Source organism: Anarhichas minor, unplaced genomic scaffold, assembly GCF_050575085.1.
Source record: "Anarhichas minor isolate MPS153535 unplaced genomic scaffold, ASM5057508v1 ptg000004l, whole genome shotgun sequence".
Lineage (NCBI taxonomy): Eukaryota > Metazoa > Chordata > Actinopteri > Perciformes > Anarhichadidae > Anarhichas > Anarhichas minor.
In genome coordinates, this window is record NW_027466450.1 from 15164930 (window position 1) to 15192654 (window position 27725).

Genomic DNA, 27725 nt, shown 5'->3' on the forward strand with positions numbered 1-27725 from the left:
CGTCTTCAAAAATGAATGGTGCCCTGTGGTGTTTCCTTGAAATTATTATTTTCATTAGCGACTACTGCGACGATTACTTACTACCATGGTAGTTTAATTAGCAGTTGTGTCCATGTTAAAGGAATATTTCACCCTTAAAATTACCATTTCTATACCAATTACTCACCTTGATGTCTTGAAGAAAACCTTGTTTTTGTACAAACTCCACCGTGGGAAGAGAATCATAAAATGGCCAAAACATGCAGCATAATCCAATACATTTAGACCTGAATTATACTGAAGTAGTGTGAGCATGTTTCGATGTAGTTTCCCCCATTTAGTTTCTGGATTCTCTGTTCACCGTTGAGACCTGTCACACTGGGTGAGTTACTGATATGCAAATGGTCATTTTTGTGGGTGAAGTATTCCTTTAAGTTACCTACGAATTGTGCCTAAAATCTGAAGAACTAATCATATAACTCTACATCTGGATAATCTTATGGCAGACAGGGATTATTCTGCTCAGCTGTGCTCCCAGTGGATTTCCTCTTTTGATCCTGCAGGTATAACCAAAGTTCACGGAGGCAGGTAAACAGCGCCACTCACGTCGCGGCTGCTTGTCGATGCATAAGTAATGATGAAAAGCAAGTATTTCATGAGATGTGACATGCTGTGTATCATCATCATATCTGACAAGGACAAAAGTGAATGAAGGACTTTGGTGTGGATTCTGCTGCTGCTGCAGTACTCGCAGAGCCTGCACTGCCACCTGGTGGCCAGTCTTTGATAACATGCCATGAATCAGTCTGGATGGAGCTGGATTCTGGACTGATTGAATCGTTCAGTATCTTCAGATGACTGTTTTTAATGACCGTTGCGATGTAGACCTATTTTTTCCCCAGTGGGCCTTTGTGTCTGAATTCAGATGAAGGAGATAAAATGAACAATATTGACACCAGTTATGCTGCCTCAATGTTTCACTATATGTAATGTGGTGCTTTCTGTATCCTGCTCCCTAATATAGATGCATCTATTATGTCCACTGATGGTGCATTGAGACATTAGCTTTCTGCTCTTGACAAAAGATCCAAAATAGTGCTGTTAAAGAACCCAGCCGTTTCTCTAAACAGCCATTGTCTGCTCTCAGATAGATGGATGGGTTGCACCAAAAAGGAGATATTTTAATTGATTTAAATCATGATTAACCAATCTTTAATACTAGCTTAAAATTCAAAAAAGAGTCCATTTAATCCTCTCTTTAAATTTAGTTTAGTTTTTTGCTCTTAACCGAGATTTTCCAAAGATTTAAACTGTGATCCAGTGTCATGAGGAGTCTAATGCTCAAAAGTTTTATTTATTTTCATTCAACAAGATGTCTAAGATGCATTGTCTAAAACAAGTCCCTACACATCATAGAAATGTTACTTGTTAGGTGATTGTGTCTCATATTAAGTGTTATGAGATATTAAGACAAATATACTTGGTGGTATTTTGCGTTTTTCTTTCTGCACTCATTCTTGCTGCGTCTGCTGCTGTCTTTCTGTTCCTCCCCCTCAAAACAATGACTGACCGCAGAAGCCCGCTCCATTGACGCAGGCATCTCTATTCAGACCGAAGTGGCCTGTGCCCCCATTACAGGTACTGGAGCAGGCCGAGTAGCCCGTGTCATCAGGGTGATGTCATCTTAATGGGACAAGGGCCCTGCTGGCCATGACCTCCTGCTCCCCTCCTTTTTTGTTGTTGTGCTCTGGTTGTGTCGATGTGAGTTCATGGTATTTTGCCTGTGGGTCAGTGGGGAAGGCTTTGTGAATGGTGTTTGTGGAAGGTTTTAACGCGGTGTCGTCATTTTATCTGCTCCCTGTCTGCATCCTGAGTCTGTTTTCGATTGTGGTCATGTTTTACAATATACAGTATTTCTTAATGTTGCTACTTCCACCTGCACTCTCTGTGCATGTAGCATCCTCAACTCATCTGTCCTTGTCTCTCTCTGCCTCTTTTATGTTGTCCCCCAGGGATGAATGGGAAAAGCATCCTGTCTGCAATGGGCCGGCACACACCGGAGCTCTCCGGCACGGCGGGCTCGGCAGCCGCCACCTCCCCTTGCTCCTCTCGCTCCTCCTCGCAGCGTTCAGGGACGGGGGCCCATACGCCTGGCGGGCCCCAACGATCACCCTGCACCCAGGTCAAAACCTCAGAGGGGAGCAGCAATGCCCTGACCCCCAACGCTGGTCCCGCCAGGTCGCCAGTGTCCCCCAAACTCTCCCCAGGTGAGATTGACTGCAAGTAAATGAATATTTTATGAGAGAATATAGTTAATATTGACGTGAATTTTTTAACTCTGTGATGTATATTGTCACATTTTTGTATGATGCGCCACAAAATATTGTTACATTCAAACCTATGACAGTCATAAATGAAGAAACGTATCATGTGGACTCTTGCTGTCCCCAGTCAACATTTACTTATTGGGCTTTCTGCCAATGATTAGTGAAATATATCCGATTAAAAAAAAGTCCATGTCTGCTCGGTCAAGTGAGGACATCTATGCAAAAAGTATCTCCTCATGTTTGATCCCTTTTTAAAAGCAGCACAAGTAAAGATAACAGCATGCAAAAAGTATTAAAACTGTGTTTATTAGACTTTAAGTTATGTCTATTGCTGCTAATCCTGTTATGACTTGTCAGATTGTTTATACCCGTCACATGATGCCGTGTTATTTTGCTCAGCACTATGTCTGTCTGCGCTGTGAATAGTGCTTTTGTCGAGCTGTTCTCCGCTGCTCTGCTTTGTCTCTACCTGCTGCACTGGGATCAGAGTTCTCCAACTAATATTTTCATGTGTAATTTACTGGCGCTTCTGCTTCATTCGTTATCCATTCATGTTCACCACAGAACGGAGTAGAAGGAGCGACGTGAGTAGCGTTGAACACTTTGTGTTGTGCATCAACAGAGAGGAGCCACTCTGACAAGCATTTGAGCCCGTCGCCCCAGAAAGGCCCCCCCCTGCCGTCGCCCCAGGTGGTTTTTCTCAAGGACATCGTCTGCTACCTTTCCCTGCTGGAGAGGGGGACGCCGGAGGACAAGCTGGAGTGTGAGTGACGTGGATGGGGACGGGGGACGCAGATGGAGGGTCAGCTCCTCTGGGGGGGTGGGGGGGGGGGGGGAGATGTCGAGTGGGTGCAGCTGTCTGTGTGTATGTGCCCAGGCCACTTATACCGCTGGTTTCATGTCAGCTCAGGTTAACAGCAAGAGTAACAAGGCTGTTCCCTCCTTCCCCGGGTCCTTAGGTACCCACACAGGGCAGGACAGTGGCATCCTTAATAAGCCCTGCCGTGACTTCTTTACTGTCTAATGCTATATTGGTGCACAGTGACAAGGCTAATCTCTGTTAACTGGTACCCCTGCTTCACTACAGAAGTAGCATGCTCAACTTCTTTAACCCTGTGGCCATTTGGAGAGAGTCCAAGAACAAATGTTACAGTCACCAGTTATCCGACGGTGTCTGAGTCATCACAGGATCTCTGTTCTCTCCATTCCCTCTAGTCATGTTCCGGCTGTACGACACAGACGGCAACGGGGTTCTGGACAGCTCGGTGAGTGTCTCCTCTCGCTTTTGTGTTTTTCTGTCTCTCGCTCTCTCTCCCCTCCTCTCTTCATCTTTCTCTCGGTGTCTTGTCTCTCTCTTTGCCCTTTGCACACAGCAGCTCTAAGAATAGACACCTGAGCACTCGGTGACAGCAGTCGTGTTTACATGAGATCATTTGTAACTGGCTGTTCAGTTTAGCATTCAGCCACGTGCTGAAGTGCTCACATGAGCGGACATTTTCTTCTGTGAATATGTTGTACAGTATAGGGAAATGCATGGACATTATTATGAGACAATGGGCCCCCCAGACCTTATAGCTGTTTAGTCTCTTTCTATTGTGTTTTTGCATCTCTTTGTAGTTGTTTCATGTCTTTTTGTAGTCATTTTGAGTTTTTTTGTAGTTGTTTTGTGTCTCTTTGTAGTCGCTTTGTGATTGTTTTGCATCTCTTTGTAGTTGTTTTGGTCTCTTTATAGTCTCTTTTTTTCTTTTTGTAGTCGTTCTATGTTTCTTTGTGGACATTCTGAGTCTCTTCCTAATTGGTACGCCTCTCTTTGAGTGCATCCAGTGCATAGGCTGTATGTCAGACAGTGCAACAGGGGGCTCATTAATGTGTATTATTAGTTTTTAGCATAGACTGTATATAAGAAGTGGGCGTAATCACCATGACGTCTTACATTGTTTGTTGGACGCCGTTTGAAGCCTTTATTTCGACGTTTTGGACATTACCTTCTGTTTCTTTTGCAACCAGAAGTGACTCGAGAGGGGAGAGCTAAATACAACCGAATGCTAAATAAGACATTTATAGATGACCAAATGTCACAATTAACTTTCATGAAGGGAAAATGCACTGTTAAATTTATAAGATGAAAACACGGACAAGTCCCAGACTGGACAACACCGTGATAGAGACCTGTCAATCACTGTGTAGCCCCGCCCTAAAGCATCCCCTGCTTTATGGTCTGTTTGACTCTAAATGGACCATAATGTACTAAATGAACATCATGCTGTATTGAAGAAGACTTGAAACTAGAGATTGAGACCATAAACTCATGTTTACAATGTTTACTGAGGTAATAAATCAAGAGAGAAGTAGAGTCATTTTCTCATAGACTTCTATACAACCAGAGGAGTCGCCCCCTGCTGGTCATTAGAGAGAATGCAGGTCCACTTTTCAGACCCGGTGGTTGCTGCCTGATCCAAAGTCTCAGACGTTACTTTACCGAACACCGGCTTTAATGTTGACTCATAACATTTCTTTTGCCTGCCATCTATGTTTGAAATGTATGAGAGTTGATTATTTTTAGCAGGAAGTAAGGCTCTAGGTTCTCTTTGTGCATCTCTCGTTTCATAGGAGCTGGATCGCATCATCAATCAGATGGTGCATGTGGCAGAGTATCTGGAGTGGGATTCAACAGAACTGCGACCGGTGAGCAAACACACTCTCCAGTTCTATAAAGTCTGAGGCAAAAACAGGAAGAGGAACGTAAACAGGCCCCTCTGTGAAGGTTTTATCATCATTTACTCAAACTTAATGCCAACTGAAACCTGGAGTGGCATCCAGCGAGTGGATCTGAGTTCCACAAAGGTAGAAAAACAACGAGAGGAAAGCAAAGTGGTACAAAGAAAAAACAAACCGCTTGTTAGAGGACAGCTCTCTCTTGAAAAATTATCAATACGTTCAAAAGTCTATTATTGGCATTTGGCAACAAAATTCATAACAAAAATGGTGAAACTGAAAACACTTTTTACACATTTCATAAATAAAGAATGTTATACTCTCATAGCGGACCCTGAGCTGAGTACATCCAGCATAAAACAGTATCACCGTTAGTTAGACTATGTGTTAGTGTATCTCTCTCTGTTTATTAAAGTGCATTCATTGTTTGTATAGCAGGGACAATTCCCAAAACAGAAATAGACCAATATGGCCAATAATATTATTGGGAAAGAGCAGAAATAATTAGGATGTATATAAAACGCCGGTTAAAACAAAATGCCAGATCTGTGTCTGATCCTGTTCATCCTCTTTTTAAAGAATTCATAAAACTCTTCTTGTGAAAATGCAATAGAGCTGCCGCAGCAACCAATAAGTTATTATTATTATTATTGCACCTGATAAAACCTAAAGAAAATTTCTATCTGTCTCCTTGTATCGAGTCTGTTTGTCTTTACCTTCTAAAAAGCCTCATGGAACGTTGTTTAAAAGCATTTTTAATCATCTTAAGAGTCCTATTTTCATCCGTAGTGAGTCGTAGGTCGGTAACTGACTTTGTATCAACAGTCTTTGGTTTTAAGGACGATATCTATCTCTGTCACTTTAGATACTGAAGGAAATGATGGAAGAGATCGATTACGACAGAGACGGGACAGTCACGCTGGAGGAGTGGATCAGAGGAGGCCTCACCACCATCCCTTTACTGGTCCTGCTGGGCATGGAAACGGTACGTATCACACTGTTTTTAACTGTTAATACCCCGTGTGCATCTTCACAACCCTTACTGTTCAGTATTACCACCATACATGTCTACATCACTCTGCACTTTGCTGCTTTTTGCACTTCTGTGTAATGGCGAGTTGAGTCTAATCTAATAACTTGAGTTCATGTTTACTTGAGCTGCTTGCAAACAGAGTGTTTATAGTGCACGGATAAAGTGCATGCCGGGTCGGGTTAGAGTCCGCAGCAGACGAGCCACGGAAAGGACAGCTTTGACTTCTTCATCCATCCCTTGTTGTCTCCTCCTAGAATGTACAGGAAGACGGGCAGCATGTGTGGCGTCTGAAGCACTTCAACAAACCAGCCTACTGTAACTTCTGCCACACCATGCTACTCGGAGTTCGCAAGCAGGGCCTCTGCTGCTCATGTGAGTCCCTCTCTCTGCTCGCATCTCTTTTTTTTTCTGACTTCCTGTCCTTCTCTAACTCTGTCATTATCTCTTTGTCTGTTCCTCCTCCATCTCCTGCTGTTCTTTCTTTCTCCCCCTTTACTCCCACCTGCGTCTGACTCAAATGTGTAGTGCCTGAGTGCTTCTGAGTCAATGTTGTTTTTTCCAATTAAAAAGTCCTCACAGTCGTCATTAAAAGAACATTAGCAATGTCGTCGCGTGTCATTTCGCTCGTGATTGAATTCTGCAGGGGAGCAGTTCTCGAAGGCTGATGTTGTTGTCACAGTAGACGCACAGTCGAACATCGCTTATTGAAATTATCTCTAATGTGGGAAACATTTTGTTTATTAAATCCCCTCCGAGCCTTGTTTTGTAGTTAAGATGACACAGGACCAATACGTGTAAGACGTTTAATATAACGTTTAATATAGACTGTGGTTCACAAACTGTTGTCTCTGTCGTTGTCTTCCCACAGTATGCAAGTACACAGTGCACGAACGCTGTGTGTCCAAAGACATCGCTGCCTGCATCAGCACCTACGCCAAGTCACGAAGACACACCAACGTGAGTACGGAGCCATGAAAGGGTTCATTCTGCTACTTGAAACGGTGATAACAGGAAGTGATGCTGCGGGGTACCGAGACGCAAACACTGACCCGTCTGTTTAGCAGATTCCCACCGGCTCATGGTCCTGTTTAATTGGGCGCCGAGGATCATGGGATGGTCTGTGAGGTCGTGCGAGGCTTCTAATCAAGTCAATATCCTCTGTGTTGTAGCTTTGACGTGATTCGGCTCCGTAGAGCTGTTTCTCTGGCTCAAGTCACTTGCTGATCACTGTCTGTAGGGCTTCCAACACTGGGTTATTACCTAAACTTACTGCCAGAAGTCTTGTTTTGTTTTAGTAATTTATTCCTCTATTGATTGAGCTAATTTACTTAAGTTTCTATTGCACTGAATGCACATGCTTTATTTTCTGTTCATACATATTTTTATTTATCATAAATGCTAAAGAACTTTGAACACAGATTTTTTTTATTTGACTCCTTTTCAGGCTATGCAGCATGTTTGGATGGAGGGCAACTCTCCCACCAAGTGCGACCGCTGTCACAGAAGCATCAAGTGTTACCAGGGCCTGACGGGCCTGCACTGCGTCTGGTGTCAGATCACTGTGAGTTGCTGCATCTTATGTAGACACAGATGAATCTGACCAGGTTACACTTTAATCTGCAGCGGACATATTCTGTATTAACCATAGAAAAACATTGTAAGTGCGCCGTAGTCTCTGTGATTTATTGGAGTATTTTTTATGGTTTATCCTTCTTTAAGTGCTTCGTGTTTTACAAGTGTTTATGAAAGATAACACAATGAGTTATGGCCTTTATAAAGTCTCGTGTTTACACTACCGTGTCAGTTTATTAGGTACGCGTAGCGCAAAACTACTGCAGTCTAATACAAACATTTTAAAACGTTAATTTCTTTTTTTTACAGCTGTTATAGAGAGGTGTTACTGACACCTGTTTCTATTATTATGTCCAACAGAAACACCTCTAAAAACAAACTACAGCCTCCAAAATGATCAGACTGTTTAATCAACACCTTTGAAACACTTTCAATAGAAACTGAACATGACGGGAGGATATATTACAGTCAGGTGTACCTAATAAAGTGCCATCTGAGTGTATATTAATTCCCTCTAGTATTACCTTAAAATAAACCAAACCCCACATGTTGCCCCTAAACTCTATTGGTTTACTTTATATGGATCAGCCTTTTGTCCCCATAATGTAGTGTGTGAACACCTCTTATGACTCTACACACCTCTAGACATGTTACTCTGCATTGCTCTTTAAATCCACTAGATGTCACCGCTGACTTGGAGTTTGCTCGACGTCAATCCTGCTGCCAAAACTCTCAAACGCACACAGCAGTTGTTGTCATTTCAGCATGAAAATGATTCTGCATAGAAATACAAACTTTTTCGACTGCTACTATATGGTCTGTCCAATAATCGGTGTGTACCTTTTGAGAATAAACATCCTCCAGAAGTGAAGCGTTTCATACTGGTAGTGTTCTGATGTACTGAGTCTCACAGATGGATTCACGCCCACAGTTCTTATGTTTCTGCCTCTGCTCTCCTCCGTAGCTCCATAATAAGTGTGCATCTAATGTGAAGCCGGAGTGCGATGGAGGAGCCTTGAGGGACCACACTCTGTTGCCCTCGTACATCTGCCCCGTCGTCTTGGTGAGGTGGCTTTTTTTTTCTCTGCTCTCCACATGGGTTCCATCCACTTCTCAGCTGTTCATCTGAGAGCTCAGTACGATCCGGGCTGTACACAAAATAACAACGCCAATTAAAATGTTTGCCATGTTCTGAGCAACGTTAAAATATGTTGACAAGTGGAAAGTTGCTATGAATAGTCTCAATCAACAGATTTCCTCCATCAAGTCATGTCATGCCCATTTTTTTATCAAACACCTGCCTCAATTTCACACTCAGTGATGATTCTATTTACAGTTCTGTGGTCTGACTTCTCAATTTTCCCCACAAATACCTCATTGACAAGCCGATTTATATGCATATTATCCATATTCGTAGTGGGCATTTCACACATTAATACAAGGCCCATGCACCTGCAGAATATTTGAAACTCATCTGATTTATAAAGCTCATGCAGGGAAGTTTCATAAATCGAAATATGTTTGAGTGCACATCTTCGTACCGATAACAGTCTTCCTCCTTCCTCAGGACCGTCATTCTGTGGTGAAGCGTGGGGAGGGGGAGTCGCCACCCAGCACCAGCCCTGATGACATCAATCAGACTTTCAAATTCTCCCCTGGAGACGGACAACCACTGCAGGTATGTCCAGCGGCCAGCGGCCGTCCATCCTGTCGGTTGTTGAGGTGACCACACAAAAGCTGGTTAGCAGATGCCTGAGACTGTTTTTCCTTCCTGTCTCCAGATCACCCCTCTCCCAGGGACTCACCCGCTCCTGGTCCTGGTCAATCCCAAGAGTGGAGGGAGACAGGGGGAGCGGTAAGTTCCCACCACCCACAGACCATCTGGTCAGGTGGTCTGTCTTTTACATTCACTGCAGTGTCGTGTATGGAGAACATGCATACAGGTTATATAGATACTGATGACAGCCATTTGGCTTCATTCATCAAATATCATAAGCTCTCTTATCTGGGAATTTAATGTAGTTATTTGTGGCTTTATGATGTTTTTTAAATGAGATTCTTCGTGGTGAGTAATTTAGGTCAAAAATATTAATTAAGATTTATCAACATTAACTTTATATGTTAATAGTTTATTTCTTTAATCTTTTTGTGTCCCATTCCTTTAAGCTTCTATATCTCAGTTTTTAGTTTTTGGCATTTTCATTTAAAATTGGCATTTCACAATATCCATTTGTCATTTCAGCATCTAATTAGAATTTTCAGTATCCTTTTTCGCTTTACCGTTTAATTATAGTTGATTTGGTGCGATGTAATAATAGTTTATTCGCCACTTTCGTTTTTCATTTTAAATATAAAATGATCCTTTCTACGCTCACATTAGCCATTTATTCATTGCCGTTGGGTTGTGAGCTTTAAATACGATGTTTAAATCAAGTACAGGATCTACCTGTGGTGGAAGTAGTGAGGAGATCACCTATAGCACACACGTATAGATCATCATCAGAGGACTAACGGGCCGATCTGTTTCCATTCAGCACACTTCAGGACACAGATTTGTGTCACAGCTCTGTGCATGTTCTCTGAATGCTGTAATATAAAGACGACGAGGCCTCTTCAAGCTTTAAATACACGTCTTTATTGTTTCTGTTCACACAACAGAGACCAATCACAGCCTCCCGTTCCGCATCAGCCTGACACGCTCACATAGCAACCCGCTCTTTATTGCCATTAGAAAGGACACTGCACTCTATTAATAGACATAAAATAAATAAATAAACAAGAACAGGAAACCAGAGGCTATTTGTGTTTGTGTGAAAACATTTTCTGTTTCAGTTTAATCTGATTGATGAACTCATTGACGAGTTTAGGTTTCTAATACCAAGGCTGAGGCATTGATCAACTTATTAATATAAATGTATTCGAGCAGTCTATTTAAATACTGTGGCGAGCTGGGTAGGAGAAGCATTTCAGCAGCCAGCTGAGTTGCCTGCATGAGAAGTGCAATCGGAGGATTGTGCAGGCTTCAATGGGCATTTTATGTAACCCTCACAAGGTTACAGGAAACTGCTGCGTCGACGCGCAGCTCGCTAAAACTCTGACAGTTTGTGAGAGCGAAGAGATGGAGGAGATAGAAGAGCATGCAAACTAGAGCTCTCCACTTCGTCATCTCTTTCATATTATCCTCTTCCTGATCTCTGAAATGATTATTTTCTGCAGAACAGATTGTTTAAGATGCGTGTGGAGGTTGCACAGAAGTCACTTCACACGCCTTCAATGGAGCTTCATGGGCCCGTCGCCATACTTTTGTTGGACGAGACGCAGTAAACCTGCAAGATCACTGTTATTTCACAGCGTGTCGGGAGCCTTGAGAGGCTGACGTACTTTTTATTCTTCTAACAAATAGATGAGCGCTCTTTCATAGCCTGGAACATTCAACTTGTATAAGTCCGATGTAATATTTAGCGTATTGCGTATGTAGGTCAATCCATAGGAGCTCAATGTATTTCTAACTTGTGTCCTGTCTTTGGTCTCCTCCTCCAGGGTTCTGAGGAAGTTCAGGTACCTCCTAAACCCCAGGCAGGTGTACAATTTGGATCAAGGGGGACCAATGGTAGGGTAAGTCTGCCGCATTCATCTCTTTGAAATGAAATCAGTTAGAGGGTGGTTTAATATACAGGCCTGCACCAGCCTGTTGGAGCCTTCAAAAGACTTCAGTCGATCTTTTAATGGATAAATAATTAATAAACGGAGCCACACACAAAGAAATGAAGCTGTCATTCATTAACAGATCTAAATGCAGGTGTGCTAGGGACTTACTTTACCGTGACGTTAAGCTGCGTCGGGAGTTTGTGTTGAGAATGAAACGAACATCGTGAATATAAAGAACAGTTAATTATTGTTCAGTCAGGGAGCTGTGCTGTCAGACCACCACCTCTTTACCGCATGTCAAACTAACCTGTTGAGGTCATTGAAGGGGAATGGGAACACGGCATTACTGCCGCGCTGTGCATTTGACCTCTTGACACTCACACGCACACACACACACACACACACACACACACACACACACACACACACGCACACACACACACACACACACACACACACACACACACACACTCATATGTCAGAGCTGAGCACAGCTTGTACTTTGAAATGAATGCTGCTGCACCTTTTGTCCATTAAGGGCAGAAAAAAAATGCCCGACGCAGCTCAAGGGCTGTAAATGCTTTACCTTGAAGGTGAAGCACTCCCTTCGCCACCCTTTCACTTCCATTTATGTGACTCTCTCTGCTCCTCTGTTCACGTCCCTCTCTCTCTCCTCTCTCCTCTCTCTCTCTCTCTCCACGACTAGCAGAGCTGCTGCCCTCGAGAGCCCGTTGTGGGGAAAAGCGACACAATGACGCACTCGGGTCTTATTGCAGATGACACATGCGGCGTCGAACACAAACGCCGTGTTTACCCTCATGTGATACCGGACAGTTCAGTGATACAACTTTCCTGAACTGACCAGAGTATAAACAAAACACAGGCATGAACAGGAATCCCTAATTTTTCATCACTTATCACCGCTAGGATTTTAGGTCAAAACTATTTGTCACTTTTGTTCATCCTCTTCTTCATCTCGTCTCTCTCTAAATACGTCCAGTGCTGTAGCCTTCCACAGTATATTAGTCAAAGAACATTTCATTTAGATTCTGACCAACAGTAATCATGAGTCTTCTTTTCTGCACGTGGTCCGTTATTCTAATATATTCGAGTGCACGTAACGCTGTTACTGCTGAGAGAGGCTCTACAGTATACACAAGTGAATATCAACACACACGCACAAATAAACACAAAGGGCTTAATGAAGGTCTGTTGACACGTCGAGGGTTAACCTGCTCTCAGCTGAGCTGTTACCATGGGCTCCTTAGCAACAGCTTCAGCAGGCTTTGAGGTGAGAGGCAGCTCACGCTGAGTAATTTGTTTAGGGGATGCAATTCCTCGCTGTGTTTTCAGTCATCACAAACATTGTTTCAGCTCCTTCCGTTAATGTCAAACCTCCAGTTGGCTTTGTGTCTCCTAACCTGTCGTACATAAAGCATAGACACAGGATTAGCTGGTTTAGTTCAAATTTTATGCGGACATGGGGGGGTGTTTCGGTTGGATGCGAAACACGGCTCCAGGTTGTGGTAATGTCCACACAGCATGTGCATGTCAGTGTAGTTTTTCTGCATGGCCATTGGAGAGGGCTGTTTGCTTCATGGCCTCTGCATAGTCACTCCCCCTTTTTTTGCCAAATGGCATGAACACAAGCACGCACCTTTACACCCACGCACTTGACCTCCGTGCCGAATTCCAGCCTTCTTAAGCAAAAACTGTGGCCGGTAAAGGGTGGGAACATCTTTGTGGACTTGACCCACCGACACAGTGAGCTATAGATTTACTGGTTGCAGTTACAGTGTCCTTGTTCGTCGTATTGAAGGAACATGTCTCCCGTGCGGCTCATTGATGTGTTTTTAATAGTTTGGAATACAATGGAGCTCGATAGCAAATGGGAATGAGATATATCAGGCTTTGACTACACAGAAGGATCAATTCATTGTTGTTTTTTGGTCTTTTGGGGGGGATTTGTTTCCAGTGAGAGAACTAAACTAATACCATATTTGTCCTTTAAGTTAAATATTGAGCGAGCCTGTCATCTTGTTAGTGCCACCACATCACCAGAGCAAATCCCCACCGATGACACTGAACATGTATTCGATGTACGACACCGCGTCATATTTATTTTAAGATGTAGACATGGTTTAGAGGGGCCGTGGGCCGTCACTGTGCGGGACCAGGTGGTCGGTGTGAAAGGGATCTGTGCCCCGTAAGCAGCTGTCTCATGATGGAGAGAGATGAAAGCTACTGTCGACACCTTTGTCCCAACGCACATTAAAGGTCCCTTTGAAGGGCACGCACTCTGTGACTGTGGTATCTGGGGAAAGGAGTGGAGTGAACACAGCTGGAGAGGGCACACATTGATTAAACTCTCTCTCTCCCTCTCTCTTTCTCTGTGTCTCTCTGCCCATCAGCCTCGCAGCTCAGTTCATTAAATCATTCAGAGCTTAGAAAATCCCTGTCTGATTTATCGCCTTTTAACGCAAGCTGACGTTGAGATTGAGGAGTTTTGTGTAGATAGAACAAGGTTAAACAATGCATTTATAAAAGACTTGTTTTTGTTCCAGCATGTTTTAGTTAAATCGATCTTTTGTCGTCTTAGGCTCAACTTTTTCCATGATGTGCCTGATTTCCGGGTGCTTGCTTGTGGAGGTGACGGCACTGTGGGCTGGATCCTCGACTGTATAGGTACACGCATTCTAATAACAAAATGACCTAATAGTGACAACGTGGATCTTATTTTCATAGTTTGGGCCATGGTTTCTAGCTGGTTATAACATTGTACTCACCAAGTTACAGCAAAGTTTTGCTAATAACCTTTCAGCACACACATTCAAGTGGTATCCCAGCGTAGGCAGTTTTCTAGAAAAGCTCCCCCAAACATATTTAGAAAATACAGCCCTCATCCTGCAGCTCCCCCCTCTCTGTCCTAAGCCCCTCCCACCAGACGAATCATTCATTTCAAACATCATCCTGATCACGATTGTGATACCGATGGCGTCAAGAAAAAATGGAGGGAAAAGGTCGATAATAGTTAGCTAGCCGCAGCCGTTAGAAGAAGGCTAAACTTTTCCTGCTGGACAATCTGCCATTGAATCTTGAATCTTGATTTGTGCAAGCGCATCTGTATTTGTAGGACAGCCAATAAGAACGCCCTCTTTCTGCAATGACCTGTGATTGGCAATAGTCTCCTAATACTGGCTAGATTTTCCAAAGCCTGAAAACAGAGTAATGAGGCGATGCAGAAGTTTAGTTTTAATTCAGACCACTTGAATCACAATATGCTGAAAGGTTATTGTATTTTTGACGCCAAAAATAAACAGCCTACCCCAGCTTTAATGTCTGAAACCCTCCAATTAGCCAAACCTTTTTGACAGAGAAAACTAATGTGAATGTAGCTCCATGTTGCCATTTTCTCAGTTCTCTGCAAATAACTTTGGATTATAATTGTGTCTACAACCAATAGACACAATGGCTAAAGCGACAAAAACAAGGCCGAGTTGTCCCAAGTTTCAAGGACTGTTCAACCCAATATAAGAGAGATCTGTTCGTCTTTGTCTTTGCAGATAAGGCCAACTTTGCCAGGCACCCTCCGGTGGCCATCCTCCCTCTGGGCACAGGGAACGACCTGGCTCGCTGCTTACGCTGGGGAGGAGGTGAGGCACTCGCTCGATCATCTGTGTGTGTGTGTGTGTGTGTGTGTGCTTCTTTTGTTTAATCTATCGCAGTACATCCATCCTTGCGTTGACATTTATGAAACTTAAAAAAGTGAAACTATTGGTTGACTATTTCATGCAGGGGAAAACAAAACATTAGTTCAAGGAAGATTTGGAGAAAGCTGATACAGAATATATATGATACTGACAGAGTAAGTAAAGCTACTTAAGGGGATAAAACATTCATTTACGTGTATAGATTGCTAGCTGTCCTCCCAATATTTCAGGAAAAAGTAAAAGATAGTAGATTATCTGTAAAGGCTCAACTTAGTTCTTTAAAGAAAGAACAGGCTTAAAATGTGTATTTGATTGACTTGGCAGCAGTCTAAACTCTCTGCCAGGGTTCATTTTAATGTTTAGAGCATGACTGTGGATTCAGGGAGGGTCTCAGTTGCACACTAGAATACAAAAGGAAAGGCAGGCGTGTGTGTGCATGATTTTGGGAAATGAAAGATGGGGAAGGGGAAAGTGGGAGCTCTTACGTGTCAAATTAAAAAAACTGTTAATATGCAAAGCACCATTGATTTGTTGCAGCACTTTGGGCCAGTAATTAGAAAGGCTTGATTGTTGCTGCTTGGAGGACCAGCAGAGCACTTACCCAGGCTTATGAATGACTTTTTGTCAATAAGCAGCCGGGTTCAGTAGGGCGGCTTTGGGATTTGTTCAATAGATCATCTTTTGCAGAAGTAAACATTGAAGTATGAGCTGGAGTCTCTGCAGCCGTTGCTAATGGCATGGCTCTAGGGATGACAATATTGGTCCAGCACTTTAGTCCAGACTGAAAAATCTCAACAACTGTTGGATGGATTGCCATAACATTCTGTACAGATATATATATATATATATTCCTCAAAAGGAAAGAAGGAAGGATAGAAGGAAGGAAGAAAGAATGGAAGGATGGATGGAGGGATTTTGAAATATCTTGATAACAATTGGAGGGATTTCCAAGAAGTTTGGTGCAGATCTCCATGGTGCCCGGGGGATGAATTGTTATGACTTTGGTGATCCCCTGAAGTTTCATCTAGTGTCACCAGCAGGTCAAACTTTTCACTTTATCCTTGATATCCTGACATCCCAGAGGGTGAACTTTCCTTTAGCGTAAACATTTTTGGCTCTTCGGGAAATATCTTGACAACTTTTCAAATGGATTGCCATACAATTACGTTCACATTCACACTTTTTTTTTTTTTTTGTGGTACCACATTGGTCGAGGTTCCAAACGAGCTGAGTCGATACTAGAAGGTGGAGTTAAACAGTGCAGAAAAAGCGTTGAGAGGAACCATGCAGTGGAAATGAGGCATTAGTCCTGTTAGACACAAAGGAGTTTATGTTTAAGTCTTTGACAAATGCTTTTCCTGTCATGTCTTATGTTGTCATCTGCCGATTTGAGACTGTCGTAAACTATCCGAGAGCCCCTCGGTGTGTGACACATGTTTTTATGATGACGTGTGTGTGTGCACACGTTCAGGGTAAAATGTGGTGAAGCATCCATGGGGAAAGAGACAATTATTTTTCCATCAAAAGGAAATTGTTCCCTCTAAAATTGATATTATATTTTAAGACTACTACTCTGTCAGAATATGCAAACACACTCATGTGTCACACATGATGATCCCAGTGTGATGGTACTCACTGATCCCTCGTGACACCGTTGGAACTTACTTCCGCCTCCGATCGCTATTAAGATGCCTCGGCTGCTTGACGCAGGCTGTCGGCTGCGGAGCAAAAACCAGAGGGCTCCCCGGGGTGCTGTCAGGCCCCCGGGGAGCCCTCTGGGTTCGGAGGTGATGAGGGCGGCGGTCTCTGTAAAGAGGCAGCCTGATCAGTGCCGCAGTGTTGCAAGTTTCAACCCATATACTCCACCGTTCCACCAGTTAAATGTAGGGCTTTAAATATAGATTGGGTGAAATAATACATATAAATAAATAGTCAGGGGACTACTGAATAAATTATTTATTTTATTTTCATTTCATTTTTCTAAATTTAAACTATTCCACAGTACAAACAATGGACAGGGATCTACTTGTGGACATATCCTGCGTCCTCTCTGTTGTTTCTACCTGTGCATCTGCTCGTGTTTCTACTCATTGCACGTTCCTCTCCGGCTGGTTGTCCGCAGGTTACGAGGGCGGCAGCCTGATGAAGTTCCTTCGGGACATCGAGCACAGCAACGAGGTGGTGCTCGACCGCTGGAACATCGACATCGTCCCCGATGACAAGGAGGAGAAGGGAGACCCTGTCCCCTACAGCATCGTCAACAACTACTTCTCTATCGGAGTGGTGAGCGAACTGAACACACGACTGATTCCATTATCTATTTCCTGTGTGGATACTACTCGGAGGGGAAAAAAACATTTTGCTTCTAGATGTACTTCTTACAGAACCTGAAAAGGGTATTGAAAGGCAATTATTTTTATATGTATAATATGGAAGATAAAATAAACAATGTGTCATAAATCTTGCCCCCAAACCGTCTGACCGCACTGCAACACAAACAACATGGTGTGAGAGAGATTACCTGGTCTTTGTGGACGCAAGCAATTAGCAGATTGATCAGCGAGCGTCTGTTTCCCTCTCGGGCAGGTTTCCTCTTTTAATTGGAGGCAAGAAACCTGCTGCCAGGTCCCAGTTGCTTAGCAACCTTTTTACCTTATCCTGATGGAGATACTCGTGTGAAAGCTCAGGGACGTTTTTTTTTTTTTTTTACAGAGGTGACAAAAACAAGGGGCTTCGTGAAGTTATCGGTGTAGTCGGATGGTGGATGTGTCTGCACTGCACATCAGTGAAATGTGTCGCTTCGGTATTTCTTTATGCCAAAATGGAGGGATTCACGTAGACTACCGCTCCTCTGATGTGGTTTGGACTCGCAAGAATGAGTCTGATGCTGCAGTTATACATATATCATTTAAATGAGTTCCTCCTTCATCAGCTTACAGTAATCCTATAAATACCCTTCTTAACTCACATTAAGAACTGGTCAGTGGGAGGAAGCCTTCATTCATGTTACCAGCACAGCAAATAACAACCTGGTCGCCAGAATAAAAGTGTTCACGTTGCACATTTCTGAAAAACCAAAAGTACAATTCATATCAATATTTCTACATTGTATGTCAACGCTATAGTGTTTTAACCACTTGTGCCGTCAATTAGGTTTAGATTAAGGCAACAACGTTACCGTTGTAAGATTCAGTAAAAGATGTTTTGGGTTAAAACAAAGAATAATAATAAATTTGACTCACCCCAACCTCCTTCCTACGCGGACTTCCGCTGACTTTGAATAAATATATTTGTCAAAAACAAACGTAATCAGGGAGAATATACGCTCCATTAGAAACCTAACAGTGCATTTCATTGTATGAGGACTTCATTTTTACGAGGCCGAGCTGCAAATAAACACTCTCATGCCAAACTTTCAATCACAAGCTTAGTGTGTATGTCAGTGCTGCTGCTACGGAAACCAGACTGTTTGTTGGGGTTTTGACAAACTCAGAGCTGAGTCATCACCATATCAGTAAGTAGGTGCCATCTGATTTATTTTTTCTTCATTCAAGCACCATTAAGCTGAGGATTAAAAATAACAGTGAAACTCATTAGACATATAGTACATATGACTATAAATAAGCAGAAGTGACACAAGTGTGAAGAAGACATATGTGCGCAGGTAGGAATAAATGGGTTTCTGGCAAGAAGAGGATGAACCACAGTGACGTTATATAACTGCACCCCCACTGATATCTGCATATGTGTCACACCATTACACGGAGGAAGCCAGTGACATACTAATGTGTCACTGCCATATGTACGTTTGCACCATTTCCTGGCTAAACACTTTGTAGTCAAAGCTGCAGCACTGGAGGTACAGACGGTGGTGTTTGACCGGCTGTCTCGGTTGTGATTTTTAAAGTGATGGTTTTAAAAGAAATGTAATTGTCTACTACTTACAGATTTTATCAACAAAATACTCATATTGCCAGTAATTTTTCACCTCACTGCAGCGATATACATGTGTACTTAATGACGCCATTACATCACTGTTGGGTGTAGAAGAGACTAGTGTAGAAAAACAATGCTTTTCAGCCTTAGGTGCCGGGTTCTCTTGTTGTTTTCACCAAAATCCTTGAGGTCTAACAAACGTATTGAATCATTTTAATCCTCATAAAGCATTTTCAGAGTCTATTTTTTGTATTTTATTTTCTTACTGTCCTAAAAACTCACTTAACACTCGAAATGCAAATTCATCTGTAGCCAAAAAGCAGTCATTTAGTCTTATTTGTAAAGATTTACATCTTCAGTCGGGATGAATATACTTGGTGGTGAGAGTCACAGACAGGGTCGGCGAACACATTTTTGATCTTTTCGTGAGATTTGTTGACAATAGGTAAAACTATAGAGATACACCAGCGTTACCTTTTAATGTACAGGTCGTACGTGTGATCGTCGGGTTCTGAAAACACGCCAGTGTTTCACGGCCGTTAAACAAAGCGACGGATCGCTGTGCCTCCCAGAGCCGCGGTGACAGATGGCCGAGTATCTGGGAAGCATGCGACACCTGAGCAAACCAATCTCTGACTCGCACCGATGAGGTAGCCATTAGTAACCCTCAAATGTGGTTTACCGACCGTACAGGGTTTGCATTTCCTGCCGTCCCGATCGCAGACCGTGCTGCTCGGGGTTTGGTTGCTGTGGAGACGGGAGGCTGGCAAGGCCGAATCTGAAAGCTTGCACATCATCTGTCCTTTATCTCACTGACTTAATTGTGGATGACATGGTGTGGAGCATGCGGTCGGCTCAGCCGAGGCACTCGGAACTGTAAATGATTTACAGCTCTGAAACAGAAGTCACATAATGGTATCTTCTGATTTACAGTAAATCAGAAGGTGTATTATGTGATTTCTGCTTCAATCTATTCCCATATTGTAGATCTGATAAGATTGTATGGATCCCCAGGGGCAAAAACAAGTTTGCCAATACTTTTATAGTTGGAAAATATCTTGAAACATACCTTAAGTTATATGTGTGATCTTTAGAAGATGAGGGTTTAGAAGGTTTAGCCTCTGACGGGAACAGCTGGCTGTCTAAAGGTGCATTGAGCAGTGGGTTTACTGTGGGGGCTGGTAATAGACCCATTATATGTGGGAAGGCTCTGCCTCCTTTTTTCTGCTTCATGTGGCTTCATATAATTCTATACTGTCACATTTTATAGATCCTCCAGTTACAAGATAGGCACAGATACAGCTACAGATTATTTTTGGATCAAACAGTTAGAGGAAAACCTGAGGAGGACTGCCTCCCCTGGGGAGCACCACCGAGAACTACATACGTTATTCAACCATGAACAACGAAGTATAAAGAGCGGCAAACTTTGCATAGCGAGGTGGATAAAACGACAGATATTCGTGTCCAGTGTGTAACCAGAACTCACAACGTTGATTTATTTGTCACGTATCTTCCGGAGCTATTTAAACCCAAACCACGATCTTTTCCTAAACCGAAGTACTTAGTAGTTTTGTTGCCTAAACCTAACCAAGGTGTTTCCTGTGATGTAAGAATTTGAAACTCGTTGCTAAACATTCGTAGGAAAACGCACGAAAATTGAGGATTATGTTTTTGTAAGATATGGTACGAACCGTTTTATGAGGATATGTTTCTGTTTTACCCTTTGTGCTAACGTTACTGGCTTAGCCTTTGTGCTACAGGGTTAGCTTGCTGTACGGTGGCTCTCACCCGTTTTTAGGCTCATTGGGTGTGTGCTCATGAACGAGTTAACTTCTGGACTTCACTGTTCTTCCATTTGTCCGTGCTAACGTTTTTTCAAAAGAGGCTGTTGCTTGTGTTGCATCAGCTCATGTGTTCGACCAAATAGGAGCTTCAAAAGTTCCTCAAAACGGCGTTCTAAGAACTATGTTCGTTCCTAGTTCATGAAAATAGGAGTTCTTAGAACTATGTTCATGGAAATATACTTTCTGATAAATGAATACACACTTAACAATAAATAAACGCTCCACAACAAGAAACATCAGTGGAGTTAAGCATTTGTGTACACATGCCGGTTGGTTTCTAAAGCGCTTTCACTTGACCTGCAGCCTGGAAAGAATCTCGTGAGAGGAATTTGAGAGAAGGAAATCACACCATGTCAGCAGCCATTAAAGATGCCGCCTCATGTTGCAGTGAGGAAGCTGATCCCTCCGCAGCGCGTGTCTCCGTGCAGGAGTTTCTGTGTATTGGTGCGCAGGTGTAAATGTGTATGTATGCGCATGCACTTGACTGTGTGTGGTTGCAAGATGATTCCTAGTGTTAATGGCCAATTCCTAATGTGCACCGCAATCCCTGACTGTGCCATTAGCCAGGAGGGTGAAGACGATCCTGTGCCTCTTCTGATGGACATATATGTCGCGAGCTGCTTCTTTCACCTGATTGGCAGAAGCTGCACCAGGACGACGGACATGAAGGGGCTCATGCAGTTCACTGCAGCCCTCTTGAATCCTAGTGCAGATAGAATTAAAGGAGGCGACTAGTTCTTGAAAAATACACACTCACCACAACGTCCATTGTGTAGGTGTTCTGGAACTTTCAGTCTTGTCACACAACCTTTCTTCCTTTAGATGGTTTGCCTAATAATTTGCATTTAAGGCCTTCTCATTCATGTTATCTTAAGGTCAAAAAACTTTTAATCTTCATTTCTATTATTCACTCTAAAAGTAAATATGCATGACTTGAAGATGTAGCCCTGTATCTGCATTCAAACTAGACTGTATCTAAGAAGTGGACATAGCTGTTTGGTTTGTGGACTGTGGTTTTGAAGCCTAGGTCGTCCCCATCTTGCAATTTGGCCGTCGCCATCTTGGCTTTTTGCAACCAGTGAGTGGAAGTGACCATGTTTGGACTGAGGAGGAATGACGTAGAGACCGCCGTCAGCCCCGCCCTAAAGCATCCCCTGCTTTATGGTCTGTTTGACTCTAAATGGACCATAATGTACTAAATGAACATCATGCTGTATTGAAGAAGACTTGAAACTACAGGTTGAGACCATAAACTCATGTTTACAATGTCAGAAAGCAACAGCCCAATCAGAGATGTGCTCAAAATGAAATATTCCCAAAAGCCATGGATTCAGTCAGAGGCTAGAGACGGCCTGCGTCTTTCAAGCTGCATGTCTGAACTCACTGTGAGACACTTCAAATTAAATTCATGCAGAGGATGTCATCGCTCACTGCGTTCCCCATTGCAGAGGCGTAGCCTCATCTATCTGTTAAAGTGATGGCTTTTTACTATTCAGACATAGCTGACCTAATTACTGTTAATGTGAGCGACGTTGCTCCAGCTTCTCACAGTGAGTCCACTGCTGCCAGTCCAACAGAGAGCTTTGGCTGACAGGGCGTCAAGTTGGGACTCTTGTTTAATTTGCTCACGTGCTGTATGTTAAGTGTTTTGTTGGATATTCATTTATTCGTCCTGAATAAATTGAAACTACAAAGATTATTTCTTGGACATTTACATTTGAAAGCATAAAGAAATGTTAAAAGGTCTGTCCGCTTCTTCAGACATGTTAGACCAACGCGTCATGTCGCCATCACTCAGCCAAACTGGAGGCACTGCTGAGGGGAGCTGAACTCTGATCTGGTGCAATGGTTGGCGAGTGTTTTTTCACTGCACCACCGGGATACTTCATAATTCGAGAGTCGCATCAGTTACAGTGACTCCCTGACATTGCGGTCAGTGTACTGAGACAGAGGCCCGAATAAATTAAACGCTGTTAAAACAGAGTGTGTTAGCGTTTGTTCAGGACAACAGGAACAGAAAGTGTGCATATAAAATGATCTGTGCGTGTGTGTGCGTGTGTGTGTGTGTGAGAGGGAGAGAGACGGCGTAGCGCTGGCACAGACTGAAGGTCAGTGGAAGTATCAGTGACAGGAAGTGAGCGCCTGCCAGGTTCAGGCCAGGTTACCGCGGTAATGAATGACCGTGCTGAGTGACACCTGGCTGGTCTTAAAGACGGGAGGAACGGCGCTCAAACGCACACACACACACACACGGTGAAACACGTCCACACACACAAGCACATTCACAAACACCTGGACTGGTCTTTAAAGCTCCTGAAAACTTGGCTTCAGACCATAAGTATGTCTCTATAGAGCCTATTTATAAATGTAAACAGTGATGACATACGTAAGTGTGCGCAAGTAGTTTGGTAACGGACGTACCGCAAATGCAAATGCAACCTAAACATGCATCGCCTCTGCTCAATGGTGGCGTCTAGTAGGTAATCCATAAATTGTGAAACTCTCGCGATATGGCTACGGTTAGGATAAGTCTCGCCAGAGTTTTTTCAAATTTTCACAACTACCGAGTAACCATATAGATCCAACCTTGCTCCATCTCACTCTGACAAGAGAACCACTCATATGCATTTCATAACTTAACTGTCTTTCACAGGCTTAACATTTAAAATAAACAAACTAAGTTGCTCCTGTCGGCCCCATTTACCTTCTGTTTTGACAACATCAACAAAGTTGGGAAGAGTAGACAAATACTTGAATAAAATAAAAATACTGTTAATTTATTCAAAAGAAAAATACAATGATTTTTTACTAAAAGCAATAATTACATTTTATGGAAGCCCATTTCTGCCAAAAAACGCTGAAAATATATTCATAATAAATATGAATAAGTCCAAATTGTAAGATAAGTGAAATAAATTTATGAGACAGCAAGTCAAAGGTTTGGTTTAGTATCATATAAGTTGATTATAACATTAGTATTTTTATCATGCAACTTTTCATATATTTGACTTTATGTTTTTGCTATGAATGGGCTTCCATACGAATAGTAGGATTGTACTTTCTTTTGGAATAGAAAAACAAATTAAGAGCTCTTAAATCATAGACGGTGTATGTTTATCTTGCTCCGCTAACCTGCACTTCCCAGTATAAGAGAATCATGGGATACGGGAGATTAGAGGCTGACTGTGACATTTCTCTTTGACATTAAACTAACCAAGCCCCTTTACCAGAGGCCAGTGAAACACAATAGGGGTGGACTGACGCCCTATTTCTCTGCCGTGGGTCCCACTGAGGTGACATTTTCCAGCCAGCATTTTTTTTTTTTTTTACTGTTGTTTTTTGTTGATTTCCCCTTCCTACTTTTTTCACATCACCCGTCCAATAGCACCTCCTCTTGCCCCCACGCACCATGTGCAAAACTTCAAACGGCAAGATCAAAACAACCTTCATCACACAGGCAACTATAGGCGACGGCAAATGTCACATTTTGTTACAGACGGATTTTTCAGGGGGGGGGGGGCAGAATGCACTAAAATTTGGGGACCGGTCAGTGATTGCCTGCAGCAGGGAAACATGAAACAGCAGACATGTTTTGGAAAGCTGTTGCGGCCTTTTTGTGTGAGCCCGATCCCCACGCTGTGCTGGACTCACTGGCCACATTGTACAAAAATCAGTGAAAAAATAATAACCGGCTCTGTTCGAAAAAAGACTCCTACGGCAAATTATGACCAACTTTTTTCTTCTTTCATGCGTGCTTGTGGAGAATCAGCTTTTTCAGTTTGAGCTCTGCAAAATTGTTCTGGTCTCTCGTGGGTCTGGAAAAGTAGTTCACCTGTGATGTCTCCTCACTCCCCCGGTTCCAGTATCAAATTATCCGCCAGTTAAAGCGGCAGATGCAGCTCTATTTTAAGGTCGGCTACATTAGCTGACGCTGTGGGATGTCGGCACATCGCCGTAGTGTCTGGTGGAGGAGGTGCGTCGCGGCGGGCCGATGGCACCGGCGGATGGTTTTGAGGTTGACAAGTAGCGGATGCGTATAATTGCCCCTGTCCCACCTGTCTTGTCACAACCATCCGTTCTCCTTGTTGCATTGGAACACCTGCACAGGCAGACGAGGTGCCAGAACGCCATCACACATGCCTTCTCCTGTCAGAGTTGCACGATGCCAGACTATGGTGTAAATATGCACCTCTTTTACCAACTCTTTTACCAACCCAAATCACAAAAAATGTGTGTTTAACAGATACATTACCTGTTTTACCGTGAAATGAAATAAAGCAAAGGTTTCACACACTTCCAGGAAGCAGAAACGTAAGAAATGAAACACTTGTTACCTCCTAGATAGCAGCTTGCTCATTTTTCCTGTTATGTAATTATGTTTGTGTCATTTGCATTTATTGACGGCCATCTAGTCACCCAGGGGCCCATTGGTGTAGAATAGCTGGTTTAAGAGTCATGGCTGTTCAAAGTAAAGTTTGAACCGTACTTATTTATCTCTAATTTATCTCTAATTATAAAGCCTCCAATTTCCCTTTGCACAGTCACCATTTTCCTCTCTGCCTACCTAAGTGTTGTAACTGAAGAAGAAGAAAATTACAAAATGATACCCTTAGTGGATGAGCCACTGATATTCTGCGTGCTGTGCAAAACATCGTATCAGCTACCATATTAAAATAACATAGTGAACACAACACATCTCGAAAAGATGCATGAAAAATGAAGATTACATTACTTGATTGAGGCCCAATTAGTTTAGTTGCATAAAGGCAAATTTATCCCCCCGATCTGAGTTATTGAACTTTCTGTATCAGATGAAGACTCCTTCAACATGGTCATCTCCACATGTAATACAGTAAATCGATTTTCGCTGTGATTGTAGCTTCCAGTTATATATATATATATATATATATATATTAAGTTTAATATTATAGCAGTTAATTCATTTTTTTGTTGGTGTTTTATAGTCATGTGTCTATCGTCTTGAACTGGTGGCAGTAAGTCGGGTTGTGTCATGTGTCTTGTCTCTGTTAAGCACTTTAAACAGAACCAGATGGTGTCATTACACAGTCCTCAACTCTGTCTTCATACGTTAACGTCATTACTGACTCCACCATCAGCGTGACACTCTCCATCCACCGAGCTCCGGTGCATCGTCTCCATAACATGAGCCACATATACGTCTACGTTAGCTATATTGCTTCCTCTGACATATAATTGATGTAATCTATGAGCGCATGCATCTTGAAATTATTTCATATATACAGTGGCTGTTTATCTGGGAAAGACAGATCACATCCTCAGGCCCCGAGTGGAGAAGCAGCAGCTCTGGTCAAACTCAGCGTGCAGTCAAATTAAGGCCGCTCTTTTTAATTGATCACATCCACTGAAAGCTAAAGTGTCCAGAGCAGCGCTGTGTGTGCTGTTTGCCTACATGCTGTGAAGCGTTTCGCATGAGGATTTTCTTGTGCTGTCGTAGTCTTTATGTTAATAGAACGGCATACATTCGAGATGTATAGAGTGCTGCAAGCATGAATCCTAACACCTAAAATGAGTCGTCATTTTTGCACTTCTGGTTCTCTCTTTGCAAAGTCGATGGTTTTTTTTAATGGGTTTTTGATAGATAACACCAACTTTGGAGATTGTAATGTTTTGTTCTAGGACATAAAATACATCGTAAAATACGCGTCCTAAAAGAAGCGCTTGCTAACAAGTAGCTAAATGAGACTACTAAACGTCATCGTGCCAAACACTTGCATTCACGCTTCAAAAATCATAAAAGTGGTTTTCATATGTGAAGATTATCTTGTTGAACAAAGTGTGTTTAGGTATCATAAACGTTTGATTGCCCCAGAGCACAATTTCTGCAATATTCCAAAATCCAATGAAAAAATCCAATTGGCTTTTTGTCGAGGGAACCGGTGCGATGCCAACCTCCAGCTTGGCCTACAAAAACACGACATCCCTGCAGCCCTCTATTGGAGGTGTTGTAAAATTGACAACACATTTATGTAACGAGGTGCCTGTCTGAAAGGAGCTTTAAATCTAAATGGTGAAACCTCTTGAACCTTATTTGAGGCTCTTATCAATCATCTCTGTTCTGAATGAAAAATGATATAACAAAAGTCCTTGCATGGTTAACGATCTAGAGCATCGATAATGCTGTTGTGACAGCGTGATTCCCCGGTGGTGTTTGTGTTTGTCTGTAAGTGAGGTCGTACCGAGGCTGCTCTTGTGAGTGATCAGGGTTACATCCACCTCTGCCCCAGAGGTCAGGGGTTAAACACATGGGGAGAGGAGGGCTGGGTCCAGCCTGAGGCCAGATCCAATCAACTTGTGACCTTTCGCTCAACGCTGCTTTGTGCCGTAAGTCAGAGTTCTCTTCAAATATAAGTCATACAACTTCAGAGTGAATTACTCCAGTACATCACCAAGAGTTTGGTTCAGTGGTAGTGTTGCAGAAACCAGATAACTACACCAAGCTTAGCAAAGCAGTCCACGACCACCATTTATATGCGGACCAGAAAACAGACCAGCCCAAACGAACCGCACCAAAGGGGCGAACGCTCGCGGGTTTCGGATCAATTGCACTAAATAAGGCCGGTGTGAACATGACCTAAGGCAGGCGTACCCTTGCAGCCACACTGATGATGAGAATATAGAATGGCTTTGAGACAAACACCATAATCCTCCTTAAATTTACTTAACAAATATAGATGAATGACTTGTTTTGTGATGTAAGAAGTTAGAACTTTCTAAAAGGAAGAGATGGCAGAACTGGAATGTAACATATTTTTACATTTCCCTTTTAGCAAGCTGTGATAATGTGTAGGTTTTTACAGATGTCCTGTAGGTAATGTTGTCTCTTCTGTCTTCTCCTGCAGGATGCCTCCATCGCCCATCGCTTTCATCTGATGCGAGAAAAGCACCCTGAGAAGTTCAACAGCAGGTGAGAGGAATG

The 27725-nt window shown here is 42.8% G+C and overlaps 1 protein-coding gene across 1 annotated transcript in view; it reads left to right on the forward strand.

Annotated features, from left to right (window-relative positions):
- The window catches only part of dgkg (diacylglycerol kinase, gamma), an 82594-nt gene that overhangs the window by 22307 nt on the left and 32562 nt on the right, over positions 1-27725 (forward strand). The window contains exons 5-20 of the mRNA XM_076110918.1: positions 1992-2246; positions 2929-3069; positions 3522-3571; positions 4917-4991; positions 5887-6006; positions 6309-6426; positions 6923-7011; positions 7499-7615; positions 8591-8689; positions 9194-9304; positions 9408-9481; positions 11167-11241; positions 13874-13959; positions 14838-14927; positions 17107-17267; positions 27649-27713. Of these exons, the coding sequence (XP_075967033.1) occupies positions 1992-2246; positions 2929-3069; positions 3522-3571; positions 4917-4991; positions 5887-6006; positions 6309-6426; positions 6923-7011; positions 7499-7615; positions 8591-8689; positions 9194-9304; positions 9408-9481; positions 11167-11241; positions 13874-13959; positions 14838-14927; positions 17107-17267; positions 27649-27713 (1726 nt within the window). The remainder of the gene's footprint in view (positions 1-1991; positions 2247-2928; positions 3070-3521; positions 3572-4916; positions 4992-5886; positions 6007-6308; positions 6427-6922; positions 7012-7498; positions 7616-8590; positions 8690-9193; positions 9305-9407; positions 9482-11166; positions 11242-13873; positions 13960-14837; positions 14928-17106; positions 17268-27648; positions 27714-27725) is intronic.